At 41.0% G+C, this 27974-nt stretch overlaps 4 protein-coding genes across 7 annotated transcripts in view; all 4 read left to right on the top strand.

The window, feature by feature from the left end:
* LOC134080450 (protocadherin beta-16-like) overlaps positions 1-27974 on the top strand; it is a 148224-nt gene that overhangs the window by 17597 nt on the left and 102653 nt on the right. Inside the window, exon 1 of one of the 4 annotated variants that reach the window (XM_062536898.1) lies at positions 5814-8192. The exons of the other annotated variants lie outside the window; for them this stretch is intronic. Coding sequence (XP_062392882.1) covers positions 5814-8192 — 2379 coding nt within the window. Of the gene's footprint in view, positions 1-5813; positions 8193-27974 lie in introns of those variants that run through there. 4 annotated transcript variants of the gene reach the window in all.
* On the top strand, positions 10117-12651 carry LOC134079699 (protocadherin gamma-A12-like). Its single transcript, XM_062535778.1, has one exon. The coding sequence runs from the start codon at positions 10210-10212 to the stop codon at positions 12649-12651; it is 2442 nt and encodes an 813-aa protein (XP_062391762.1). The 5' UTR covers positions 10117-10209.
* On the top strand, positions 19780-22218 carry LOC134079700 (protocadherin beta-16-like). Its single transcript, XM_062535779.1, has one exon. The coding sequence runs from the start codon at positions 19780-19782 to the stop codon at positions 22216-22218; it is 2439 nt and encodes an 812-aa protein (XP_062391763.1).
* Positions 24115-26921, top strand: LOC134079702 (protocadherin gamma-A6-like). Its single transcript, XM_062535780.1, has 2 exons — positions 24115-26541; positions 26901-26921. The coding sequence occupies exons 1-2, from the start codon at positions 24115-24117 to the stop codon at positions 26919-26921; spliced, it is 2448 nt and encodes an 815-aa protein (XP_062391764.1).

Below are 27974 nucleotides of genomic sequence, written 5' to 3' on the forward strand. Positions count from 1 at the left end.
TTTTCACTATTGGTCTCCACAGTGGAGAGATCAGGGCTCAGAGGGACATTTCTGAATCTGACAGCATGAAGCAGAACCTTGTGATCTCAGTGAAAGATAACGGACAGCCCTCTCTCTCTACAACCTGTGCCGTATATTTACTCATCTCTGATAACTTGGCTGAAGTTCCTGAACTGAAAGACATGTCTTATGAGGAGAGCAATTCTAAACTCACATCTTATCTGATCATTGCTCTGGTGTCTGTTTCCACATTTTTCCTCACTTTCATTATCCTGATCATTGCTGTGAGGTTGTGTCACAGGAGAAAGCCCAGACTGTTGTTTGATGGAGCAGTAGCCATTCCCAGTGCATATTTACCTCCCAACTATGCAGATGTTGATGGAACTGGAACTCTCCGTAGTGCTTACAACTATGACGCCTATATGACCACAGGGTCACGTACCAGTGACTTCAAGTTTGTAACATCCTATAATGACAACACCATGTCTGCTGGCAATACACTTAAGAAGAACTTGCATGACAATAGTGACTTCCTAAGCTTCACTGATGATGGATCAAAGTTCTCCACTCTGGTAAATATTTTTTATCACACAATTTCAATGTGTTTTCAGTTTACATTTATATATAAAAAAAGAGTGACATACTGTATGATTCGATTGGGTCTAATAACTTACTTTCCAATATAAGGTGATCTTTAGTATCTTGTTGTACACAACATATAAAGACAATAAGCTTTATGATTGTAAGTACAGCTGATTTAGTTAACAGTGCTTCCGGTACATATATTTTATTTAGACTTACCTACTTACAATGTACAATGCTCTTCTCGTGAGTACAACATTAAATGCTTGGCAGGTGTTTCTTTTTTATCTATAATTTCTCAGAAATGCATCATACGGCTGGCTGGTCATGGTTTGGTGTAGCTGTGGTTATAAAGTGGATTGGCAGAACTGCAGTTGCATAGCTGTATACTTATTAGCGTAGTAATATAATATGTGCTAGTAGTATTTTTTTGTTTGTTTGTTTTTTGTTTTGTCTTTTACAAATACAGAATCTTGCTTAATGTTATAGCAGTGCGTTATCTAGATTGCAACCCGGATCTCCTAGAAGTTATTCAGTCAGTCAGCTGGTGGCATATTGAAAGGCAATAGTCTCTGCAAGCCAGTGAACACATCTTTGGAAATGAACTGTTATGTTGGCACTGGCCAAATACAGTATGTTGGCTTGATTGTTACAAGTTACTTTAATGTTTTTTTCACATGTACTGTATGCCATTTTTGGCATGGGGAGTCAAGGCGATATGTCTTTCAAACTATAGTCCCACATGAGGTTGAAAAGTGCTTGCACCAGGAATCACTCAATGTTTTGTCAAAGCTGCCTATAGAACATCTTTGCACTGCAGATCCACATTGTTTTGTCTCTTAAGCCTTTACAAGTGTGGAATCTGAGTTAGCTTTCTGGTAGATTAAGGTATTTATAATGACTGACCTGTTTGGATTTTAACTTGATTATTAAGCTTGCATGTTACAATATTCTGTAATCATTTGTTGGCCCAAACATAGAGAAACGAAGGAAAGATTGAGTCAAGGCGCAGGTCACCATAACACCACTTCACTGACAGTGATAAAATGCGTTGTAGTATTAACAGAATACTCAGGGTGTCGCTATTGGCCAACGTAGTGCAATTAAATACTCCTTTCCACCCACTCCTATAATATTCAAATAAAACACAGTGAAGCAGTGCAGACACGGGAGCTATGATGAGGGCACAGTGAACATCTATTCAAACCTTCTTGGACACTAGTAGGCTACGCCGTGCGTTTTACAGCACTTGTGTTTTGAGTGTTTTAATCTACAAAATTTATAGGATTAATCGACCCTCACCCTGCAAATATGTGGATGAAACGCGGTTGCTTCTTTGGTATAAATGGCCTTGCATGGATTATATTTTTTATCACCGGATTTCGCGACTGTCATGGCGATCTTAGCTATTCAGTGCCAGAGGAGATGAAACGAGGAGCTGTGGTCGGAAATATAGCGAAGGATCTCGGGCTTGGTGAAAGAGGACTGTCACAGCGCAGTGCTCGAATAGATTTAAATGGCAACCGCAAGAGGTTTTGTGAATTGAATATCCAGACAGGTGAACTGGTGATTTCTGAAAGGGTTGACCGAGAGATGCTGTGTGGCTCGAAATCCTCATGCCCTTTAAAATATGAATTGGTTTTGGAAAATCCTTTGGAGTTACATGGAATTTTATTGCAGATCCAGGATATAAACGACAACTCACCTCAGTTTCCAAATGATGAGATTAAGCTCTCTATTCCGGAATCGGCCGACAAAGGCGCACGCTTTCATTTGGATGTGGCGCAGGACTCGGATGTGGGTAGAAACGGCATCCAAAGCTATACACTGGAGAAAAACGGACATTTCAGTTTATTAGTACAGAATAATCCCGATGGAGTGAAATACTGCCAGCTGGTTTTAGACAAAGAGCTTGATCGTGAAGAACAGCAGGAGTTGTCATTGTTGCTCACTGCTGTTGATGGAGGCGCACCTCAGAAATCCGGTAGTGCAACGATACACGTCACCGTCTTGGACGCTAACGATAACAGTCCAGTGTTTAGTGAGTCTGTTTATAAAGTTAGTCTATTTGAAAATACCCCCATAGGGACCGTGGCTGTAAGTGTCAGTGCCACGGATGCAGATGAAGGAGTAAATGGCGAGGTGACTTATGAATTCAGTCTTAAATCCGGTAAAGCAGCCGAGCACTTTACAATAGATAAGATGACTGGAGAGATCAAAGTAGCTGGACCAATTGACTATGAAGATGAAACTGATTACGAATTCAGAGTTCAGGCAAAAGATGGCTTTGGCTTAGCCTCAAGTGCAAAAGTTATTATAGACATAATTGATGTAAATGACAATGCACCTGTAATTAATATTAAATCGCTGAAAAATTATGTTCTCGAAAATGCAGCACCCGGTACAGAGGTGGGCATTATTAATGTACAGGATGAAGATTCTGATAGAAATAGTCAGGTGCATTGCTCAATTCAACAGAATGTGCCATTTAAATTAATTCCATCAATTAAAAAATATTACTCCCTTGTAACAACAAGTGAGTTAGACCGTGAACAGATCACAGACTATAACATAACTCTCATTGCTACAGATGAGGGCAGTCCACCTTTGTCTTCCTCCAAGACTATACACCTCTCTGTGTCTGATGTGAATGATAATCCCCCTGTATTTGAAGAGCAGTCCTACAGTGCATATGTGACTGAGAATAACAAGCCTGGCTCCTCTGTCTGTTCTGTTACTGCGAGAGACCCAGACTGGAGACAGAATGGCACAGTGTTCTACTCTCTGTTGCCCAGTGAGGTCAATGGTGTTCCGGTCTCCTCATATGTATCCATTAATGGAGACACAGGGGTGATCCATGCTGTGAGGGCCTTTGACTACGAGCAGTTCAGAAGCTTCAAAGTTCAGGTTGTAGCCAGAGACAATGGTTCTCCTCCACTCAGCAGCAACGTGACTGTGAGTGTGTTCATAACAGATGAGAATGATAACTCTCCTCAGATATTGTACCCTACTCCAGAAGGAAACTCCTTCATGACTGAGATGGTTCCTAAAGCTGCTCTTTCTGGCTCGCTGGTCTCCAAAGTGATTGCTGTTGATGCTGACTCTGGACAGAACGCGTGGCTGTCGTATCAGATCGTGAAGTCGACTGATCCGGGACTTTTCACTATTGGTCTCCACAGTGGAGAGATCAGGGCTCAGAGGGACATTTCTGAATCTGACAGCATGAAGCAGAACCTTGTGATCTCAGTGAAAGATAACGGACAGCCCTCTCTCTCTACAACATGTGCCGTATATTTACTCATCTCTGATAACTTGGCTGAAGTTCCTGAACTGAAAGACATGTCTTATGAGGAGAGCAACTCTAAACTGACATCTTATCTGATCATTGCTCTGGTGTCTGTTTCCACATTCTTTCTCACTTTTATTATCCTGATCATTGCTGTGAGGTTGTGTCACAGGAGAAAGCCCAGACTGTTGTTTGATGGCGCAGTAGCCATTCCCAGTGCATATTTACCTCCCAACTATGCAGATGTTGATGGAACTGCAACTCTCCGTAGTGCTTACAACTATGATGCCTATATGACCACAGGATCCCGTACAAGTGACTTTAAATTTGTCAGCTCTTACAATGACAGCACCCTCTCTGCTGGAAATACTTTACAGAAGCCTCCACACGACAATAGTGACTTCCTTGACTTCATTGATAATGGATCAAAGGTGTCCACTCTGGTAAACACTCTTACATACTCTTAAACAACCTCATAAGATATGTTAATAAAGAATATATTCTATATCCATAGGTTTAAACTACTTATTTCTGAATACCAGTTAAGTCTGCGTTTTAAAGGTATGTAGCATCACAGAAGTAAACGCAGTGCCTTTTTTGCATTTACATAGTGTTTCATGCTCTCTGTAGTTTTGCCTTATTAGGGTGGTTATTGTGTTGTGTTGCTAGTTTATATTTCAGTTTGTGAACCGCATTAATTTAAGTTGAGCAATTTAACATATGATTTAACACATGACCTTTTCAATTCTGATGGGTTTTTTGTATCCTTGAATGCTGACATTGATTCCCCCCCCCTTCTTTTTTTATGTAACAACATGAAGAACATCATCCTGTGTTGACACACATGGCACAGTGAGATTGTGTAATCTTCAATGTTGGTTTTTATGTTGATGGGCAACATTGCGCATATTCCACTGTACTTTCAAGTAGAGCAGGTATGACAATGCTCGAGTGTCAGTGCTTGAACTTTATGGCTGTCAATTTAGAAAAGGCCTCTAATTTCATGCTTATTTCTTCCTAGTATTGCCTTCATTGTGTTTAGGGAACCATGTGTGGCAACTAGACCAAACAGAACAGTGTGTGATTTTCTGTCCTTGCAGTGGAGTGGGGGGGGGGGGGGGGTTATGTGAAGTTCTTTGCAGTTTGGATAGACAGGAAATACACTGCAGTCACCTCAGAACCACCATTTAAAGTTGATGTTTCCAACAAGAGAAATGGGCTTTATCAATAACATAAACTTGAGTTGAAAAGTTGATTCACTGAATCATTGGGACATTTGATTTTGCTTACCTTTATCACACATTATAATTTGAGAATTGTAGCATCACCTTAACCACCTAATAATCTATTGTTCACTTTCAATTCACATGTAGCATTTCTGTAATGAAGAACAGCCCTCGTCAAAAATAATTAGGGCTGTATGTCATGATTGTTTCTGTGTTGTCCTGTGTCCACTGAGAGAGAGAGAGAAAGAGAGAGAGAGAGAGAGAGAGAGAGAGAGAGAGAGAGAGAGAGAGAGAGATTATTTCTGTATTGAGGAACGGTTCTCTTCAAAACATAAGTAGGGATGTATTTCATGATTGTCTGTGTTGTCCTGTGTCCACTGAGCAAACAGGGTAAGCTGTTCCAGAGAGAGAGAGGTTTTCATCCACGTTGGATGTAGTTCGTTGTAATTTTATTTTAGCACTCAGAGTGTCGCTATTGGCTAAGGCAGTGCAATTACTTTCAGCACCCCACCCACTGTTATAATATTTAAATGGTAAATACATTGAAGAGAGCTCTACCCCGGTGGTTTGATGAAGCAAACACTGTGTGCAGTCGTGCTATCTGGGATAGCAGCATTTTAGCGTTTTGCATGATATTGTTTTTGGGCTGTTTTTAACCCACGCGAATTTATAGCATCGACATGAAGGCAGGATTTACTGGCGTCTTCTTTCCAAATGGAATGCTTTGGATTGCATTTTTCATTCTCAGATTTTTCAGCGCGAATGGCGACCTGACGTATTCAATTCCAGAGGAGATGAAACCAGGGGCTGTGGTTGGGAATATAGCTCAGGATCTCGGACTCGACGTCCGGGGATTATTACTGCGCAGTGCTCGAATAGATTTGAAGGGCAGTCGAAAACGGTATTGTGAGTTAAATGTCCAGACAGGGGAACTAAAGATAGCTGAAAAAATTGATAGGGAAGACATGTGTCGATCAAAAGCAACGTGTTCCTTAAAATACGATTTAGTCATGGAAAATCCCCTAGAGCTACACAAAATCTTACTGCAAATTCAGGATATAAATGACAACTCACCCCAGTTTCCAAACGACGAAATTAAGATGTCAATTCCAGAATCAGCAGTCAAGGGCGCACGTTTTTCTTTGGATATGGCGAAGGACTCTGATGTGGGTAGAAACAGCATTCAAAGCTATACACTGGAGAAGAACGACCATTTCAGCTTATCTGTTCAATCTAATGCCGATGGAGTGAAATACAGTGAATTGGTTTTAGACAAAGAGCTTGATCGTGAAGAGCAGCAGGAATTTACGCTGGTGCTTACTGCTGTTGATGGAGGCGCTCCTCAGAGATCCGGTAGTGCGACGATACACGTCACTGTCCTGGACGCTAACGATAACCGTCCAGTATTCAGTGAGCCAGTTTATAAAGTCAGTCTACCTGAAAACTCTCCTGTAGGTACTCTGGTTGTAACTGTAAGTGCTATAGATGCAGATGAAGGAGCTAATGGAGAGGTCACTTATGTATTTAATTTGATATCAGATAAAGTTGCCAGACTTTTTACAATGGATAAAGTTAGTGGCGAGATCAAAGTAGCTGGACCAATAGACTATGAGGATGAGATTGATTATGAAATAACAGTTCAGGCTAAAGATGGCTATGGATTATCCTCAAATGCGAAAGTCATTATAGATGTCACTGACGTGAATGACAATGCACCTGTAATTAATGTTAAATCACTGAAAAATCCAGTTCCTGAAAATGCTGCACCTGGTACAGAGGTGGGCATTATTAATGTGCAGGATGAAGACTCAGAGGGGAACCGCCAGTTGCGTTGCACTATTCAGCAAAATGTGCCCTTTATGTTAAATCCATCTATTGAGAATTATTATTCACTTGTCACAACAAGAGAATTAGACCGTGAACAGATAACAGACTATAATATAACTCTTATAGCCACCGATGAAGGAAATCCACCATTGTCATCCTCTAAAGTTATCCATCTCTCTGTGTCAGATGTGAATGACAACCCACCCATATTTGAGGAACAGTCCTACAGTGCATATGTGACTGAGAACAACAAGCCTGGCTCCTCTGTCTGTTCTGTTACTGCGAGAGACCCAGACTGGAGACAGAATGGCACAGTGTTCTACTCTCTGTTGCCCAGTGAGGTCAATGGTGTTCCGGTCTCCTCATATGTATCCATTAATGGAGACACAGGGGTGATCCATGCTGTGAGGGCCTTTGACTACGAGCAGTTCAGAAGCTTCAAAGTTCAGGTTGTAGCCAGAGACAATGGTTCTCCTCCACTCAGCAGCAACGTGACTGTGAGTGTGTTCATAACAGATGAGAATGATAACTCTCCTCAGATATTGTATCCTACTCCAGAAGGAAACTCCTTCATGACTGAGATGGTTCCTAAAGCTGCTCTTTCTGGCTCGCTGGTCTCCAAAGTGATCGCTGTTGATGCTGACTCTGGACAGAACGCGTGGCTGTCGTATCAGATCATGAAGTCGACTGATCCGGGACTTTTCACTATTGGTCTCCACAGTGGAGAGATCAGGGCTCAGAGGGACATTTCTGAATCTGACAGCATGAAGCAGAACCTTGTGATCTCAGTGAAGGATAACGGACAGCCCTCTCTCTCTACAACATGTGCCGTATATTTACTCATCTCTGATAACTTGGCTGAAGTTCCTGAACTGAAAGACATGTCTTATGAGGAGAGCAACTCTAAACTCACATCTTATCTGATCATTGCTCTGGTGTCTGTCTCCACATTCTTCCTCACTTTTATTATCCTGATCATTGCTGTGAGGTTGTGTCACAGGAGAAAGCCCAGACTGTTGTTTGATGGAGCAGTAGCCATTCCCAGTGCATATTTACCTCCCAACTATGCAGATGTTGATGGAACTGCAACTCTCCGTAGTGCTTACAACTATGATGCCTACATGACCACAGGATCACGTACCAGTGACTTTAAATTTGTCAGTTCTTACAATGACAACACCCTTTCTGCTGGAAATACTTTACAGAAGCCTCCACACGACAATAGTGACTTCCTTGACTTCATTGATAATGGATCAAAGGTGTCCACTCTGGTAAACACTCTTAAATACTCTGAAACACTCTCTTAAGGATATGTTCATAAATAATATGTTCTATATCCATAGGTTTAAACTACTTATTTCTGAATACCAGTTTTAAGTGTGCATTTTAAACGTATGTATCATCACAGTAGTAAACTCAGTGCCTTTTGTGCACTTACATAAAGTATCTCATTCTCTGTAGCTTTGTCCTATTTGTGTGTTTTGTGTGTTGTGTTGATCATCATTCCTAATAATGACAAGAAATTGTATTGCTAGCTTAGATTTAGTTTTGTGAACCACTTTATTTTTAGTTGAGCAATTGAACATGTGAATCAACACGTTACCTGCTGTTTTTTTGTACCCTTGAATGCTGGTGTTGATTTCCCCCCTTCTTTTTTTAATGTAGTAACATGAGGAACATTAGCCTGTTTTGACACACATAGTAAGGAACATTAGCCTGTTTTGACACACATAGTAAGGAACATTAGTCTGTTTTGACACACATAGTACAATGAGATTGTGTACCCTACAGTGTTGGTTTTAATGTTGATGGACAAAATTGCACATACTTCCAAGTAAAGCAGGCATGCCAATGCTGCAGTGTTAGTGTTTGAACTTCATGGCTGTCAATTTAGACAGACCCTTGTCAGAAAAGGCCTCTAATTACATGGCAGTCTGCTGCATTATAGCCATGGATAAATTGCGTAATATGCATACGGTTATTTTGACAGTCTCTCTTCCTAGTATTGCCTTCACTGTGTTTAGGGAACCATGTGTGACAATTAGACCAAACATTAAAGCTTCAGAACAGTGTGTGATTCTCTGTCCTTGGAGTAGAGTGGTGAAGTTATGTGAAGTTCTTTGCAGTTTGGATAGACAGGAAATAGACTGCACACTAGCAATAGCCATGGGTGTTTTGTTTTTGGAGAGGCGGGTTTGAAGGATTGCATTTGTGGTGAAATAACGTGTTCTGAAGTAGATACAGGCTTGAATTCTAGTGCGACTTTTTGAGAAGTAATCTTAACTGAGATGAATGACTGAAGTAAGCATTGTTGACGAGTTTGTTTGTGCTAGTGCTGGACTTCACCTGATATTGTAAATATCAAGCCTACTCCTGAACAACTGCATGCATAGATTATCAATATTTCATAAGATATATATAGACCAAGACCTAATATCGCCACCTGTATCTTTAGACATGATCTTTGTGGTGAACCTCAAGTATGTGTAAATGTTTTGGTCTAGTGAACATTCAGTATGCCCAGGGTGAGTTGCAGGTTGGCTAAATATCACAGGAGAGAGGACAAGGTAAAGGTATATGACTGTTGTATGCACCTCCTCCTTAGGATACTCTACTGATTAATGATAGTCAGGTCTGATGACAGTCACCTCAGAAGTGCAATTTATATTTGATGTTTCCAACAAGAGAAATAGGCCTGATCAATAACATAAACTTGAGTTGAAAAGTAGATTCACTGAATCATTGGTAAATTTGACTTGCTTACCTTTATTACATTATGATTTGAAGATTTTAGCATCACAACCACCTGCATTTAAATCATCTATTGTTCACTTTCAATTCACATGTAGCATTTTTTCTGTATTGAGGAAGGGTTCTCTTTAAATACTACTACCACTTCTACTAATAATAATAATAATAATAAGAAGAAGAAGTGAAACTGTGTTTCATGATTGTCTGCGTGTTGTCCTCTGTCCTCTGCCAACTATTCCAAAACGAGAGAGAGATGTGTGTTCAAGAATGTTAGGCCTACGTTCGTTGTCATTTTATTTTAGAACTCAGAGTGTCGCTATTGGCTAAGGCAGTGCAATTACTTTCAGCACCCCACCCACTGTTATAATATTTAAATGGTAAATACAATGAAGAAAGCCCTACCCCGGTGGTTTGATGAAGCAAACAATGTGTGCTGTCGGGCTATCTGGGATAGCAGCATTTTAGCGTTTTGCCTAATATTGTTTTGGGCTGTTTTTAACCCACGCGAATTTATAGCATCGACATTCAGATATCGACATGAAGGAAGGATTTACTGGCGTCTTCTTTCCAAATGGAATGCTTTGGATTGCATTTTTCTTTCTAAGATTTTTCTGCATTTATGGCGACCTGACGTATTCAATACCAGAGGAGATGAAACCAGGGGCTGTGGTTGGGAATATAGCGAAGGATCTCGGACTCGACGTCCGGGGATTATTACTGCGCAGTGCTCGAATAGATTTGAAGGGCAGTCGAAAACGGTATTGTGAGTTAAATGTCCAGACAGGTGAACTAAAGATTGCTGAAAAAATTGACAGGGAAGTAATGTGTGGATCAAAAGCAACGTGTTCATTAAAATATGATTTAGTCATGGAAAATCCCCTGGAGCTACATAAAATCTTACTGCAAATTCAGGATATAAACGACAACTCACCCCAGTTTCCAAACAACGAAATGAAGCTGTCGATTCCAGAATCAGCAGACAAGGGCGCACGCTTTTCTTTGGATATGGCGAAGGACTCTGATGTGGGTAGAAACAGCATTCAAAGCTATACACTGGAGAAGAACGACCATTTCAGCTTATCTGTTCAATCAAATGCCGATGGAGTGAAATACAGCGAGCTGGTTTTAGACAAAGAGCTTGATCGTGAAGAGCAGCAGCAGTTTACGCTATTGCTTACTGCTGTTGATGGAGGCGCTCCTCAGAGATCCGGTGGTGCGACGATACACGTCACTGTCTTGGACGCTAACGATAACCGTCCAGTATTCAGTGAGCCAGTTTATAAAGTCAGTCTACCTGAAAACTCTCCTGTAGGTACTCTGGTTGTAACTGTAAGTGCTACAGATGCAGATGAAGGAGCTAATGGAGAGGTCACTTATGTATTCAGTCTGATATCAGATAAAGCAGTCAGCCTCTTTACAATGGATAAAGTTAGTGGCGAGATCAAAGTAGCTGGACCAATAGACTATGAGGATGAGATTGATTATGAAATTACAGTTCAGGCAAAGGATGGCTTTGGTTTAGCCTCAAGTGCAAAAGTCATTATTGATGTCACTGATGTGAATGACAATGCACCTGTAATTTATGTTAAATCACTGAAAAATCCAGTTCCTGAAAATGCTGCACCTGGTACAGAGGTGGGCATTATTAATGTGCAGGATGAAGACTCAGAGGGGAACCGCCAGTTGCGTTGCACTATTCAGCAAAATGTGCCCTTTAAGTTAAATCCATCTATTGAAAACTATTATTCACTTGTCACAACAAGCAAATTAGACCGTGAACAGATAACAGACTATAATATAACTCTTATAGCCACGGATGAAGGAAGTCCACCATTGTCATCCTCTAAAGTTATCCATCTCTCTGTGTCAGATGTGAATGACAACCCACCCATATTTGAGGAACAGTCCTACAGTGCATATGTGACTGAGAACAACAAGCCTGGCTCCTCTGTCTGTTCTGTTACTGCGAGAGACCCAGACTGGAGACAGAATGGCACAGTGTTCTACTCTCTGTTGCCCAGTGAGGTCAATGGTGTTCCGGTCTCCTCATATGTATCCATTAATGGAGACACAGGGGTGATCCATGCTGTGAGGGCCTTTGACTACGAGCAGTTCAGAAGCTTCAAAGTTCAGGTTGTAGCCAGAGACAATGGTTCTCCTCCACTCAGCAGCAACGTGACTGTGAGTGTGTTCATAACAGATGAGAATGATAACGCTCCTCAGATATTGTACCCTACTCCAGAAGGAAACTCCTTCATGACTGAGATGGTTCCTAAAGCTGCTCTTTCTGGCTCGCTGGTCTCCAAAGTGATCGCTGTTGATGCTGACTCTGGACAGAACGCGTGGCTGTCGTATCAGATCGTGAAGTCGACTGATCCGGGACTTTTCACTATTGGTCTCCACAGTGGAGAGATCAGGGCTCAGAGGGACATTTCTGAATCTGACAGCATGAAGCAGAACCTTGTGATCTCAGTGAAAGATAACGGACAGCCCTCTCTCTCTACAACCTGTGCCGTATATTTACTCATCTCTGATAATTTGGCTGAAGTTCCTGAACTGAAAGACATGTCTTATGAGGAGAGCAATTCCAAACTCACATCTTATCTGATCATTGCTCTGGTGTCTGTTTCCACATTCTTCCTCACTTTTATTATCCTGATCATTGCTGTGAGGTTGTGTCACAGGAGAAAGCCCAGACTGTTGTTTGATGGAGCAGTAGCCATTCCCAGTGCATATTTACCTCCCAACTATGCAGATGTTGATGGAACTGCAACTCTCCGTAGTGCTTACAACTATGACGCCTATATGACCACAGGGTCACGTACCAGTGACTTCAAGTTTGTCAGCTCTTACAATGACAGCACCCTCTCTGCCGGAAATACTTTACAGAAGACTCAACATGACAATAGTGCCTGCCTTGACTTCACAGATACTGGATCTAAGTTCTCTACTCTGGTAAACAATCTTTCAGTAGTTTGAATATCTAGCTGCACAATAGTAAATAGTTACATTTATTTCACATTTTCACTCCACCCTTTTAGCGTCCAGTGAGTGTTGTTGAGTGTTCTCCAAATCATTCCTGGAGATATGAAATTAATGTCAGCAATGTATATGAAAGTCCATTAGTCCAAATTAAAAATAAGTGCTGATGCATGTTGCCATGAATTAATTGCTTAAACCAGATTTATGGATAAATGTTGCCTTCCTGTAGGGATTAAAAAGGAGAGATGCTGGTGATGTTTTTGTATTTGCTTGTTTCAGCTTCTTCTTTTTTTAAGTCTGGCTGGTGATTTAGGTCATGGAAATTGCAATATAGAGCAGATGTGCGGGGGTTTTTGTGATCTTGTGATACTGCTACTGTATCATGTCATTTTACATGTCGGTGGATTATGCGATTTCAGTTCAAAGGCGGAAAAAATGTCACATTACCTGATGTAATACTATAGCCACAGATTTGCACAAGACGTTTTCATCAGTCTCTGCTTATTCAAAGGGTCAGAGGGAAAGGGAACAGAATGTGTATCAGTGGCCCTGAACATTTTCTTTTGCCAGAATTGGATGACCTGGATTGATTGTCTTCCTCGAAATATCAGCTGTGTCTATATTGCTGGGTTTTGTAAATGTACAGACAGACACAGTTATTATTTTGAGTCTGTGATGTGGTTGTTGTTGTTGTGCTTGTTAATTATGTTGGTCTTCCATGTTCTCTTTGGTGGTGCAGTTCCAGTATTTTTCATATCTTGTGCTCAAGCTCGTTTTGTCAGGCTGCCACAACCAGTTCAGGCCAAAATGACTAGTATGTTGAACTGTCCAGGTGGCCCACCTCAGTCTCTGCAGAGTTTTCCTTTAACTCTCCACTCAACTTTGGATATTTAATCAGGTACTACAGAAATAACCATTGCAGTTGTGCTACTTTTCATTAGTATGTATAGGCCCTGTATTGATACCATTATGCAGTAGGGCCTACTATTTACAGTGTAACTACTTTAGCATCCGTACACAAAGCAGAATCTCTTAATGAGGGTACAGCGGGAACACTCAGCCTGGCAGTAGTTGAAGAAATAATATAGATTGAATAGAAACAAATGAGGAGTTCAATTACGTGAATCTCGTTCTGGACTGCCAGTAATCAGGCAACATTGTGCCAAATCACTGCCAAGTGCATTGCAGTGTCAAGTAAAGGAAGTGTGTAGTGGCAGATGTCCATATCACATAGAACCTATCTGTGATGAACTTCTGAAGTTGCTAATGGTAAAATGTAAGAGAAGAGTGTTTGTAACTATTCTTGCTCAGCCAAAAGCTATAATGATGTGTCCAAAGAAATATTGACCATCACTTAACAATGTAGCAAACATAAAGTTAATTCATTTTAAAAGGACATAAATTCTCCATGTCTTGATTGTATTTTTGCCATAACCTCAATTTTACATCATCTTAAACATTGTTTTGAAAAGCTGGAATGTCTATAAAAGTGGGTCAATTCATTTTTAGGTGAACATGGCTTGGAAAAATATATATATTTTAATGTTGATGAAGCTGTCATCCGAAGAGCTTAAGGTCTGTCATTACAGTTCAGCAACTGTAGGCCTATGCATCAGTGAGATGGATGACTGTCTCCTGTGAATGAAACCCATTACTCTTGAAATGGCATTTACAGTCAAGTCAACTGAGGGAATACTTGCTTGACTGAGAATAGTCTGTCTGTTATGCAAAGAAGTGTGTCAATGAATCATGCAGTTGTTTTGTTGGAAACATGTTTTAGTTAAATACAAAGCTATTTCTTACAGTTTACCAAATCCCATCATTCTTACTGCAGTATAATGTGCATAGCACCTACAATACCATTTATTATACATTATGCATACATGTTGTAGGCCTATGATTTAGATTTTTTTTGACAGTGCATGTACTGTAGTTTGGTTTGCTTTATCCCAGGCACAGAAGTATTCAATCGGTTTGCATTTCAGATTTTCCTTTGAACTAGGCTGTTTCTTTAGGCCATATTTCTACGTCGTTTTTCGTAGTTCTGCCAGAAAACTCCGGGTGTCGCTATAGACCAACACTGATTTTAAAACCCCTCTCTCCACCCTCTGTTATAATATTTAAATCATAAGGACTCAGAGGAAAATCATACCGTGGCGTTGTGGTGAACAAAAACTGGCGTGCATTTACTCTGCAGTCTTGGATATAAACAGTCAGTTGACTTTTTGCTCCAATTAACGTTTCGCTGTTTTTTCTTGAGTTTGGTGTCCACCGAAGACACACGTCTTTGCCGAGATGAAGTCAGGAGTCGGTTCTTTCTGGTTTCCAAACGGAATTATATGGGTGGTGTATTTGATCATCGGATTTCGCGGCAGTCATGGCGATTTGACCTATTCTGTACCAGAGGAGATGAAACGAGGAGCTGTGGTTGGGAATATAGCGAAGGATCTCGGACTCGATGCTCGTGGATTATCACTGCGGAATGCGCGAATAGATCTGAAGGGTAGCCGCAAACGGTATTGCGAATTAAATGGCCAGTCAGGTGAACTAATGATTGCTGAAAGAATAGACAGGGAAGAAATATGCGGCTCGAAACCATCGTGCCCGTTAAAATATGAAATGATCTTGGAAAACCCATTAGAGTTACACAGGATAATGTTGCAAATCCAGGATATAAATGATAACTCACCTCAGTTTCCTAACGATGCAATTGAACTGTTAATCCCAGAATTGGCGGACAAAGGCACCCGCTTTCCCTTGGATGTGGCGCATGACTCGGATGTCGGCAGAAACAGCATTCAAAACTATTCACTTGAAAAGAACGACCATTTCACATTAGCAGTGCAGTCTAATTCCGATGGAGTAAAATACAGCGAATTGGTCTTAGACAAAAAATTGGACCGTGAACAGCAGCAGGAGCTGTCGTTGTTGCTTACTGCTATAGATGGAGGCGCACCTCAGAAATCGGGTAGTGTAACTATACACGTCACTGTCTTGGATGTTAATGATAACCTACCAGTATTCAGTCAACCGATGTACAAAGTCAGTCTGCCTGAAAACTCTTCTTTAGGTACTTCAGTTATAACTGTAAGTGCCACTGATGCTGACGAGGGAGCAAATGGACAAGTCACATATGAATTCAGTCTCCTGGCTGGTAAAGTAGCCAAACTCTTTACAATAGATAAGGTGACAGGAGAGATTACATTATCTGGGCCAATAGATTTTGAGGAAGAGAGTCACTATGAAATTAGGGTTCAGGCAAAGGATACGTTTGGTTTAGCATCAAATGCTAAAGTTATTATAGATGTCACTGATGTAAATGACAATGCACCTATAATTAATGTTAAATCACTGAAAAATCCAGTTCCTGAAAATGCATTACCTGGTACAGAGGTGGGCATTATTAATGTACAGGATGAAGACTCAGAGGGGAACCGCCAGTTGCGTTGCACTATTCAGCAAAATGTTCCATTCAAATTACTACCATCCATTGAGAACTACTATTCTCTAGTGACAACAGGTGAATTAGATCGTGAACACATCGCAGACTATAATATAACTATTGCTGCCACTGATGAAGGGTCTCCGCCATTGTCTTCCTCCAAGACAATCCATCTCTCTGTGTCTGATGTGAATGATAATCCCCCTGTATTTGAACATCAGTCCTACAGTGCATACGTAGCTGAGAACAACAAGCCTGGCTCCTCTGTGTGTTCTGTTACTGCGAGAGACCCAGACTGGAGACAGAATGGCACAGTGTTCTACTCTCTGTTGCCCAGTGAGGTCAATGGTGTTCCGGTCTCCTCATATGTATCCATTAATGGAGACACAGGGGTGATCCATGCTGTGAGGGCCTTTGACTACGAGCAGTTCAGAAGCTTCAAAGTTCAGGTTGTAGCCAGAGACAATGGTTCTCCTCCACTCAGCAGCAACGTGACTGTGAGTGTGTTCATAACAGATGAGAATGATAACTCTCCTCAGATATTGTACCCTACTCCAGAAGGAAACTCCTTCATGACTGAGATGGTTCCTAAAGCTGCTCTTTCTGGCTCGCTGGTCTCCAAAGTGATCGCTGTCGATGCTGACTCTGGACAGAACGCGTGGCTGTCGTATCAGATTGTGAAGTCGACTGATCCGGGACTTTTCACTATTGGTCTCCACAGTGGAGAGATCAGGGCTCAGAGGGACATTTCTGAATCTGACAGCATGAAGCAGAACCTTGTGATCTCAGTGAAAGATAACGGACAGCCCTCTCTCTCTACAACCTGTGCCGTATATTTACTCATCTCTGATAACTTGGCTGAAGTTCCTGAACTGAAAGACATGTCTTATGAAGAGAGCAACTCTAAACTCACATCTTATCTGATCATTGCTCTGGTGTCTGTCTCCACATTTTTCCTCACTTTTATTATCCTGATCATTGCTGTGAGGTTGTGTCACAGGAGAAAGCCCAGACTGTTGTTTGATGGAGCAGTAGCCATTCCCAGTGCATATTTACCTCCCAACTATGCAGATGTTGATGGAACTGCAACTCTCCGTAGTGCTTACAACTATGATGCCTATATGACCACAGGGTCACGTACCAGTGACTTCAAGTTTGTCAGCTCTTACAATGACAGCACCCTCTCTGCTGGAAATACTTTACAGAAGCCTCAACATGACAATAGTGCCTGCCTTGACTTCACTGATACTGGATCTAAGTTTTCTACTCTGGTAAACTATTTTCATTAATATTACCATTTATGTACCTGATACAAAACGGGTTAACTTTACTGTAGCTTTCACCCCAGCCAGTTACTGTGGCATCCAGTGTTTGTGTGATCTCCAAATCTAAATTTCTGAAGATCTGAAATCATGTCAGCAATTTAGGTGAAAAGTAACTCCTGATATCTATAACCATGAATTAGTTAGTACAAATAGAGATAATGGCGATGTTACAACTGGTGATGATATTGTATTTAATTACCTATACTGACGAGGTCAGAGTGGTGACTGAGGTAATTTTAAGTTGCTGTATAGAGCAGATGGTGTGTGTGTGTTTATGTCATCTTGTGATACTATTCCCTCTCCATCATGTCATGCCATTTTTTGTGCCTGTGGATTATTATTAGATTCAAGCCTCTTCCATTAGGTTGCAAAGAAAAAAAATGTTAAGTCACATTTGTCCTAATTTAACATGATAGCCACAGAATTGCTCATGACATGTTCAGCCACCTCTTCTTGTTCAGAGATTGAGGGGGTTAGATAACAGAATGTGTATCAATGGCCCTGAATATTTTTATTTGGTAAAAATGGATGACCTGGATTAAATATTTTTAGACCATGCAGTAGTAGCTGTGTACTGTATATTACGATGTTGAAAATGAGTATGATTGTCAGTGAAGCGGTTTGTAAATACATAGACATTTGTATATAGACTCATGCATAGACGTGCACATTTGTCACTTTGTGTTTGAGGAGGGGTTTTCATCAATTTGACTATGTCCACTTCATTGGTGCACTTTGAGGTAATTTTCACACACTTGGTACATATCTCGGTCTATGTTTTTTTTTTTATTATTATTATTATTATTTGCATCCCAATTTCATCTAACTTTCTATTCAACTTTGTCCAAAATACTATTTTATCAGGCATTACTGAGATAACTGTTACAATTGCACCACAGTAATAATTCTGCAGGAGTTGCTGGTGCTTTGTTTGTGGATGTGAAGAACTGTTGTTCTCTGTGACAGTTTTGACTGTGAAAGTTCTGGAGTTGAAAGTGTGAAAGCATCCAGAGACTCTTAACTCTGTCTCTGGTACCATTCTATACTGTGTTGTACATTGTGTTGTACTGTGTACTATGCAGCTATATTAACACCCATAAGCAAAACCTGAATCTGTTCAATGCAATGTGTGCTGTATTGGCACGACTGTGCAGTGTACAATATTGCCAAAGTGAATCTCATGAAAGGGATGCAATGGCATATAATGGCAGGTGCAAGGCATCCATCAGTCTGACAACAGCTGAAGAAATGTGTGAAATAGAACAGAGAAGAATAAAGTGAATCTGGTTCTGATCTCTCTGAAATCAGGCAGTTTTGTGCCATTTCACAAACCATGCCCACCAGATTCAACTGCTAGAAGTGTTTAGTGACTAGTATCCTGCACATATTCCCTAGAATCTGATTCTACTGACCCACTCCAGTTAGGGTTATCTTTGCACAGCCAAAAGCTATGTCACAGAAAGTGCCAGTCATCACTTTGGCATAAACATTTGCCACAACCGTCATGGTAAATATCCTTCTGTTCCCTTGTTCTACAGGCTGCAAGGTTTTACTATTACAATTAGATTTTCTATGGGTGGATGTGACATAGAGAGATAATCAGTGATATGAATAGCTGTTATCTCAGACATTTCAAAACATCAGTACAGCATAGCAAATATGTGCATGCAGTACAACAACTGTATGCATGAGTGCAAATATGTGCATGCAGTACAACAACTGTATGCATGAGTAAGTCCGATGACTGTCTTATGTGAATAAATGACATACTGTAGCTTTTGTAAGACATGTTCAATCAGGTAAACTGAAGGAATACATGGAGGATAGCAAATTACCTTTCTGTTATTCAAATGACTATCTGAAGTAACATTAGGCCTACAATTGTTTTGTTGGAAACAAATTTTAATGCTAAACAGAACTCTTAAAATCTCTTATAATCACTTATATGTGATTATGTAACCTACAGAGAATGTTTCATTTCCAACGTGTACTATATACAGTAGCCCACATACAGGTAAATGTTGCATTGCTTTATTATTATTATTATTAACGTGTTGAGTTGTCAGACTCCCATATCGTTTCTTGTCATTTTACCAGAGAACTCCGGGTGTCGCTATAGACCAACGGTAGACACGTAAATACCCATCCCAACCCTCTGTTATAATATTTAAATAGATAATTCACAGAGCCAACCCATACAAGGCATTGTGGTGAAGCAAACCTGGTGTGCATTTACTCTGTAGTCTTTGACATTTATTTGTCCTTCGGCTTTCTGCATTAATTGACGTTTTAGTGTTTTTGTTGGTGTTTGGCGACTAGTGGAAACATAGGGTAGGCCTGAGCTGCTTCTCTACCAAAATGAAGACGGGATACTTCTTGTTTTCACGAAAGATGCGATGGATGGCGTTTTTGCTTGTTGGATTACACGGCAGTCATGGCGATTTGACCTATTCAGTACCAGAAGAGATGAAACGAGGAGCTGTGGTTGGGAATATAGCGAAGGATCTCGGACTCGAAGCTCGTGGATTGGCACTGCGGAATGCGCGAATAGATCTGAAGGGTAGCCGAAAACGGTATTGCGAATTAAGTGGCCAGTCAGGTGAACTAATGGTTGCTGAAAGAATAGACAGGGAAGAAATATGCGGCTCTAAACCTTCTTGCCCTTTAGAATATGAACTGCTCTTGGAAAACCCATTAGAGTTGCATAGGATAATGTTGCAAATCCAGGATATAAATGATAACTCACCTCAGTTTCCCAACGATGAAATTAAACTGTTAATCCCAGAATCAGCGGTTAAAGGTGCACGCTTTCCTTTGGATGTGGCACATGACTCGGATGTCGGCAGAAACAGCATTCAAAGTTATTCACTTGAAAAGAACGACCATTTCACGTTATCAGTGCAGTCTAATTCCGATGGAGTAAAATACAGCGAATTGGTTTTAGACAAAGAACTGGATCGTGAACAGCAGCAGGAGCTGTCGTTGTTGCTTACTGCTATAGATGGAGGCACGCCTCAAAAATCGGGTAGTGTGACTATACACGTCACCGTCTTGGATGTTAACGATAACCTACCAGTATTCAGTCAACCAATGTACAAAGTCAGTCTGCCTGAAAACTCTCCTTTAGGTACTTCAGTTATAACTGTTAGTGCCACTGATGCTGACGAGGGAGCAAATGGACAAGTCACATATGAATTCAGTCTCCTGGCTGGTAAAGTAGCCAAACTCTTTACAATAGATAAGGTGACAGGAGAGATTACACTATCTGGACAAATAGATTTTGAGGAAGAGAGTCACTATGAAATTAGGGTTCAGGCAAAGGATGGTTCTGGTTTATCATCTAATGCAAAAGTTATCATAGATATAAGTGATGTGAATGATAATGCACCTGTAATTAATGTTAAATCACTGAAAAATCCAGTTCCTGAAAATGCTGCACCTGGTACAGAGGTGGGCATTATTAATGTACAGGATGAAGATTCAGAGGGAAACCGTCAGTTGCGTTGCACTATTCAGCAAAATGTTCCGTTCAAATTAGTACCATCCATTAAGAATTACTATTCCCTAGTGACAACAGGTCAATTAGATCGTGAACATATCTCAGACTATAATATAACTCTCATTGCCACTGATGAAGGGTCTCCGCCATTGTCTTCCTCCAAGACAATCCATCTCTCAGTGTCTGATGTGAATGATAATCCCCCTGTATTTGAAAAGCAGTCCTACAGCGCATATTTGACTGAGAATAACAAACCTGGCTCCTCTCTCTGCTCTGTTACTGCGAGAGACCCAGACTGGAGACAGAATGGCACAGTGTTCTACTCTCTGTTGCCCAGTGAGGTCAATGGTGTTCTGGTCTCCTCATATGTATCCATTAATGGAGACACAGGGGTGATCCATGCTCTGAGGCCCTTTGACTACGAGCAGTTCAGAAGCTTCAAAGTTCAGGTTGTAGCCAGAGACAATGGTTCTCCTCCACTCAGCAGCAACGTGACTGTGAGTGTGTTCATAACAGATGAGAATGATAACTCTCCTCAGATATTGTACCCTACTCCAGAAGGAAACTCCTTCATGACTGAGATGGTTCCTAAAGCTGCTCTTTCTGGCTCGCTGGTCTCCAAAGTGATCGCTGTTGATGCTGACTCTGGACAGAACGCGTGGCTGTCGTATCAGATCGTGAAGTCGACTGATCCGGGACTTTTCACTATTGGTCTCCACAGTGGAGAGATCAGGGCTCAGAGGGACATTTCTGAATCTGACAGCATGAAGCAGAACCTTGTGATCTCAGTGAAAGATAACGGACAGCCCTCTCTCTCTACAACCTGTGCCGTATATTTACTCATCTCTGATAACTTGGCTGAAGTTCCTGAACTGAAGGACATGTCTTATGAGGAGAGCAATTCTAAACTCACATCTTATCTGATCATTGCTCTGGTGTCTGTTTCCACATTCTTCCTCACTTTCATTATCTTGATAATTGCTGTGAGGTTATGTCACAGGACAAAGCCCAGACTGTTGTTTGATGGAGCAGTAGCCATTCCCAGTGCATATTTACCTCCCAACTATGCAGATGTTGATGGAACTGCAACTCTCCGTAGTGCTTACAACTATGACGCCTATATGACCACAGGATCCCGTACTAGTGACTTTAAATTTGTCAGCTCTTACAACGACAACACCCTCTCTGCTGGAAATACTTTACAGAAGCCTCCACATGACAATAGTGACTTCCTTGACTTCATTGATAATGGATCAACTCTGGTAAACACTCTTACATACTCTGAAACACTCTCATAAGATATGTTCAACTGAACATAGATCCATTGCATCCATAAGTTTAAATAACTTATTTCTGAACAGCAGTTTTAAGTCTGCATTTTAGAGGTGTGTAGCATCACAGTAGTGAACTTGGTACCTTTGTCTCATTAAGAAAATTTAGACAGCACCCTCTCTGCCGGAAATACTTTTTCAGAAGCCTCAACATGGCTATAGTGCCTGCCTTGACTTCACTGACACTCTAAGTTCTCTACTCTGGTAAACTGTTTTCATTAATGTCACCATTTATTTACCTGATATAAAACTGGTTAACTTTACTGTAGCTTTCACCACAGCCAGTTATCATCCAGTGTTCGTGTGATCTCCAAATGTAAATTATTGAAGATCTGAAATCATGGCAACGATTTAGGTGGAAAGTATCTCCTGATATCTATAACCATGAATTCGTTGTTTGATCCAGTAATAAATTCTGCCTTTCAGTAGGGATTAAAAACTAGAGATAATGGTGATGTTACAACTGGTGATGATTTTGCATATGATCACCTACTCACAATTTTTTGCAGCCCAGAGTTAAAGTAATTTTAAATTGTTGCAGATGTTGTGGGGTTTTGGTGATCTTGTGGTACTACTCTCTATGTACCATGCATTTTTTTTTATTATTATTATGAGATTAAAGCCTCTTCCATTAGGTTGCGAAGACAACAAAAATGTTATGTCACATCTGTCCTAATTTTTACATGATAGCCACTGAATTGCTCATGACCTTTTCAGCAACCTCTGCTTGTTATTAGATTCAGGGGAGAGAGAACAGAATGTGTACCAATGGCCCTGAACATTTTTCTTTGGTAGAAATAGATGAACTGGATTGATTATTTTACCCTGCAGTTGCTGTGTAGGCTTACTCTATGTTTCAGTGTTGAAAATCAGTATGCTTGTCTGTGAAGCAGTTTGTATACATGGGCATAGACTTTGTGATTCAGTCAGATCTATCAGATCTCAAGTATATGATGCATTTTTGATAGACTTAAACAAGAAGTGGCATGTTATGCAGTAAACCTGACAAAGTGTCTGTTTCAATGTTTCATATATAGTCCAAAACAAGAACCGTAACTCAAAGCTGACTTGCCTCAAGACTGTTATCCTTGTATTACTCATCAGTGCTATGATTTAAAACTATTCTTAATAACTTTTCTGTTGGTAATAGCACCTTTGATTTTCATAGCCTCACATTTTTATTTCAACCATTTAACATAAACCCTATAAACCCCATTAATGAACTTATCCGGATTATAAACCCAAAGCACTGCTGCACAGACAGTCTAGTTTGGAATGGTTCCCACTTCATCTCTTTTGGTCTCGGTCTTGCTCATACACCATTAGCAAGCTTATGACTCCCAACATTGTTGTTGCTCTCGTTGTTATGTAGTAGTGCCACAACTGTAGATTGATGCAGCCTATATACTGTATGTCTTCTGCATAGGCTGTAATGGTATTGCCAACATGTGGTACACTACCAACAGCAGTTCATTTTACAAGATTAATAATAATAGGCTTAGAGATCAATTTTTACATGGCTCATTTTTATCATACAGATGCTCCTTCCCAAGCATTGTGTGATATGTTAAATGTAGGTTACTGTGTACAGCTGATGCCCACGTTTCTCTCACCTCCCACTGTAGTTTCATAACAGAACTCTGAGTGTCGCCATAGACCAGCTACGTTTCAGGAGTGTTACAGTTCCACCCACTGTTATAATATTTAATTTGATAAAGGCCTTCATTACTCGTCAGTATATCACCATACCAGGTTGAGTAAACTTGACAGTCGTTTTTGATTCGGCATTAAGGATTCATGGTCTCAATCCCCCACTCTGTTTCTCTGTTCATCACCTACTGAGGAGTAACTTGGATATTCATCATGGCGAGGATGGAGATAAAAATAATTTCATTTTTTGAGGTTTTACTCTGCTTTGCGAGCATATTTTCCTTTCTTGGCACTGGCCTTGGAGATTTGAGCTACTCTATTCCAGAAGAGTTGGATGTTGGATCTGTCATTGCAGACATAGTGAAGGATCTTGGACTCGACGCACACGGGCTGTTACATCGCAAAGCAAGATTAGATTCAGATGGGAGCAGCAAACGCTTTTGTGACATAGACTTACAAGCCGGCAGTCTGGCGATCTCCGAGAGAATTGACCGCGAAGAATTGTGTGGCGCTAAAACTGTTTGTTCTTTGAAATACGAATTAGTTCTAGAGTCCCCGCTTGAACTGCATCCCATTACTTTGCAGATTGAGGATGTAAATGACAATACACCGAAATTCCTTAATGACAAAGTTAAACTTGAAATCACAGAATCCGCTGTGAAAGGGGCACGGTTTCCTTTACCTGAAGCGCATGATTCAGATGTGGGACGCAACGGTATTCAAAACTATAAGCTGGAGAACAGCGATCATTTTGCATTGGCTGTGCATTCAAATTCAGATGGGGGTAAATACAGCGAGCTGATCTTAGAAAATGAACTCGATCGTGAAAATGAGGAGGAAGTAATATTTTCCCTGTCTGCTATTGACGGCGGTACTCCTCATAAATCTGGGACTGTTGTAATTCATGTCACAGTCATGGATGCAAACGATAATTTGCCTGTGTTCAGTCAGCCTGTTTATGAAGTCAATCTGCCTGAAAACGCCCCTTCAGGTACTGTTGTTCTGACCGTAAGTGCCACAGATGCGGATGAAGGCGCATATGGCGAGGTCACGTATGAATTCAGCCGCATATCTGACAAGGCTGCGAGACTGTTCGCAATAGACAGTTTGAGTGGAGAAATCAAAGTAATCGGTCCAGTTGATTACGAGGAGAAACAAGAGTATGAGTTAAGGGTCCAAGCCAAAGACGGTGCAGGTTTGGCCTCTAATGCTAAAGTAATTATAGAGATAAGTGATGTCAATGATAATGCACCTTTGATATTTATCAAATCGCTTAATAACCCCATTCCCGAGGATGCGGCCCCGGGCACAGAAGTGGGCATCATTAATGTGCAGGACAAAGACTCAGAGGGAAACAGACAGGTCCGCTGTGCCATTCCAGAAAACATCCCTTTTAAATTGAATCCATCTGTGAAAAATTATTACTCACTGGTCACTGCAGCTGAATTAGACCGTGAAAAGTTAACTCAGTATAATATCACAATAACCGCAATTGATGAAGGCAATCCACCATTGTCTTCATCCAAGACTATCCATCTCTCTGTTGCTGATGTGAATGATAACCCTCCTGTATTTGAGCGTCAGTCCTACAGTGCATATGTGACTGAGAATAACAAGCCTGGCTCTTCTGTCTGTTCTGTTACTGCGAGAGACCCAGACTGGAGACAGAATGGCACAGTGTTTTACTCTCTGTTGCCCAGTGAGGTCAATGGTGTTCCGGTCTCCTCATATGTATCCATTAATGGAGACACAGGGGTGATCCATGCTGAGAGGGCCTTTGACTACGAGCAGTTCAGAAGCTTCAAAGTTCAGGTTGTAGCCAGAGACAATGGTTCTCCTCCACTCAGCAGCAACGTGACTGTGAGTGTGTTCATAACAGATGAGAATGATAACTCTCCTCAGATATTGTACCCTACTCCAGAAGGAAACTCCTTCATGACTGAGATGGTTCCTAAAGCTGCTCTTTCTGGCTCGCTGGTCTCCAAAGTGATCGCTGTTGATGCTGACTCTGGACAGAACGCGTGGCTGTCGTATCAGATCGTGAAGTCGACTGATCCGGGACTTTTCACTATTGGTCTCCACAGTGGAGAGATCAGGGCTCAGAGGGACATTTCTGAATCTGACAGCATGAAGCAGAACCTTGTGATCTCAGTGAAAGATAACGGACAGCCCTCTCTCTCTACAACCTGTGCCGTGTATTTACTCATCTCTGATAACTTGGCTGAAATTCCTGAACTGAAAGACATGTCTTATGAGGAGAGCAATGCTAAACTCACATCTTATCTGATCATTGCCCTGGTGTCTGTTTCAACTTTTTTCCTCACTTTTATTATCTTGTTAATGTCTATGAGGTTTTGTCGTAAGACAAAGCGCAGACTGTTGTTTGATGGAGCAGTAGCCATTCCCAGTGCATATTTACCTCCCAACTATGCAGATGTTGATGGAACGGCAACTCTCCGTAGTGCTTACAACTATGACGCCTATATGACCACAGGATCCCGTACAAATGACTTTAAGTTTGTCCGATCTTACAATGACCATATCCTCTCTGCTGGTAATACTCTAAATAAGAGACAGAGTATGCATGACAACAGCGATTGCATCAACTTCTTTGATAACGGATCAAAATATTCAACTCTGGTAATCACTCATTTGAGCTTTTTTTTATATAATTTAGTCCTGTTCCAAGTTGCTTCATAATGCCTATGAATAGGTGGTGCTAAAAAAAGATGTACAAAAGTGAGAGGCTGATGTTTGTTTATCTGTGTGTGTGTGTGTGTGTGTGTGTGTGTGTGTGTGTGTGTGAGAGAGAGAGTTTCATCAGTTATGAATTTAGAATGTGTTGGATTGATTTGGGTGCATTAACATTTACACTTTTTTTGTCCTAGTATTGCCACAGTGGTTTGATATTTTTGTCACTTTTGCAGAAGAGTTGTTGGTCATTCTTGCTACACAGATTTGTGTGAATAGTGAACACTAATTGCATTGTTTGTTGTCAGATGGGCGCGCAGTATGCCTGACAGCCTCAAGGAGACAGCTCTTTGGTTAATTAGAAATCTACACAGATGTGTACTGCTTCATTATATTGTGTTTTTGAGAGGGAAGTAGGTCAGAATAAAGGTAGAGCTGTGTGTGTGTGTTTGTGTGTGTGTGTGTGTGTGTGTGTGTTTGTGTGTGTGTGTGTGTGTGTGTGTGTGTGTGTGTGTGTGTGTGTGTGTGTGTGTGAGAGAGAGAGATAAAAGTTAAAGAGCAAGAGTTGTTTAGAAGTACTTTTCCAAACCAATGTGCACATCAACGCTACAAACAGACACACACACACACACACACACACACACACACACACACACACACACACACACACACACACACACTATTTTGTTCTCTCTGTCCATCTTGCTCTCACCCAGGATCACATAGAATACAGACACACAACAAGATCAAGAGACAAAATCAAAGATAGGCTTGTGGGGAAAAAACACACACAGGCATAAATATGAATGATATTATTTATTGTTCTTTCTTTCTGTTGTCCAATCACAATGACATTGTACCATGAAGGGTGGATTGTCCCAGATTCTCACAAAACCATGTACTGTATACACACCTGAAATTAATTTCTTTGCTTTTTGAAACCGGTCTTGACTCAGCTATTGGCTGTTGATGTGTCTCGGTCATTTCCTTAATTTCGCCATGAGCATGAAAACGTAGGGGCTGCAGTGGCACTCTGGGAAAAGTTACCTCAGACAAGCTGTGCACAGCATCTGCCATGACCGTTGATGGGCAAGGGATGCATTGCTCTGGGAGTTGCAGTGTTTTCATGTCGGTCCTCAGGGTCGCGAGGTCGTCTCAGAGCACATCATCACAAATCACTGCAGCAGATCAGGGATTTCCAACACTATAAAATAATACAACTTTACGTACTAACGTCTCAGATGTGAATGGCAACGCGTCCGTGTTTGTAAACAGTGTGTGTATACATAGCCCATCTGTCAGAGACTAATGAAGTGGGTGTGTGTCTGTGGCCTCTGTTCATGCCAGAGATTGAGACTCATCAGAATGCTACAATATCATAC

The sequence above is a fragment of the Sardina pilchardus genome, chromosome 5 (genome assembly GCF_963854185.1).
Source record: "Sardina pilchardus chromosome 5, fSarPil1.1, whole genome shotgun sequence".
NCBI classification, from domain to species: Eukaryota; Metazoa; Chordata; class Actinopteri; order Clupeiformes; family Clupeidae; genus Sardina; species Sardina pilchardus.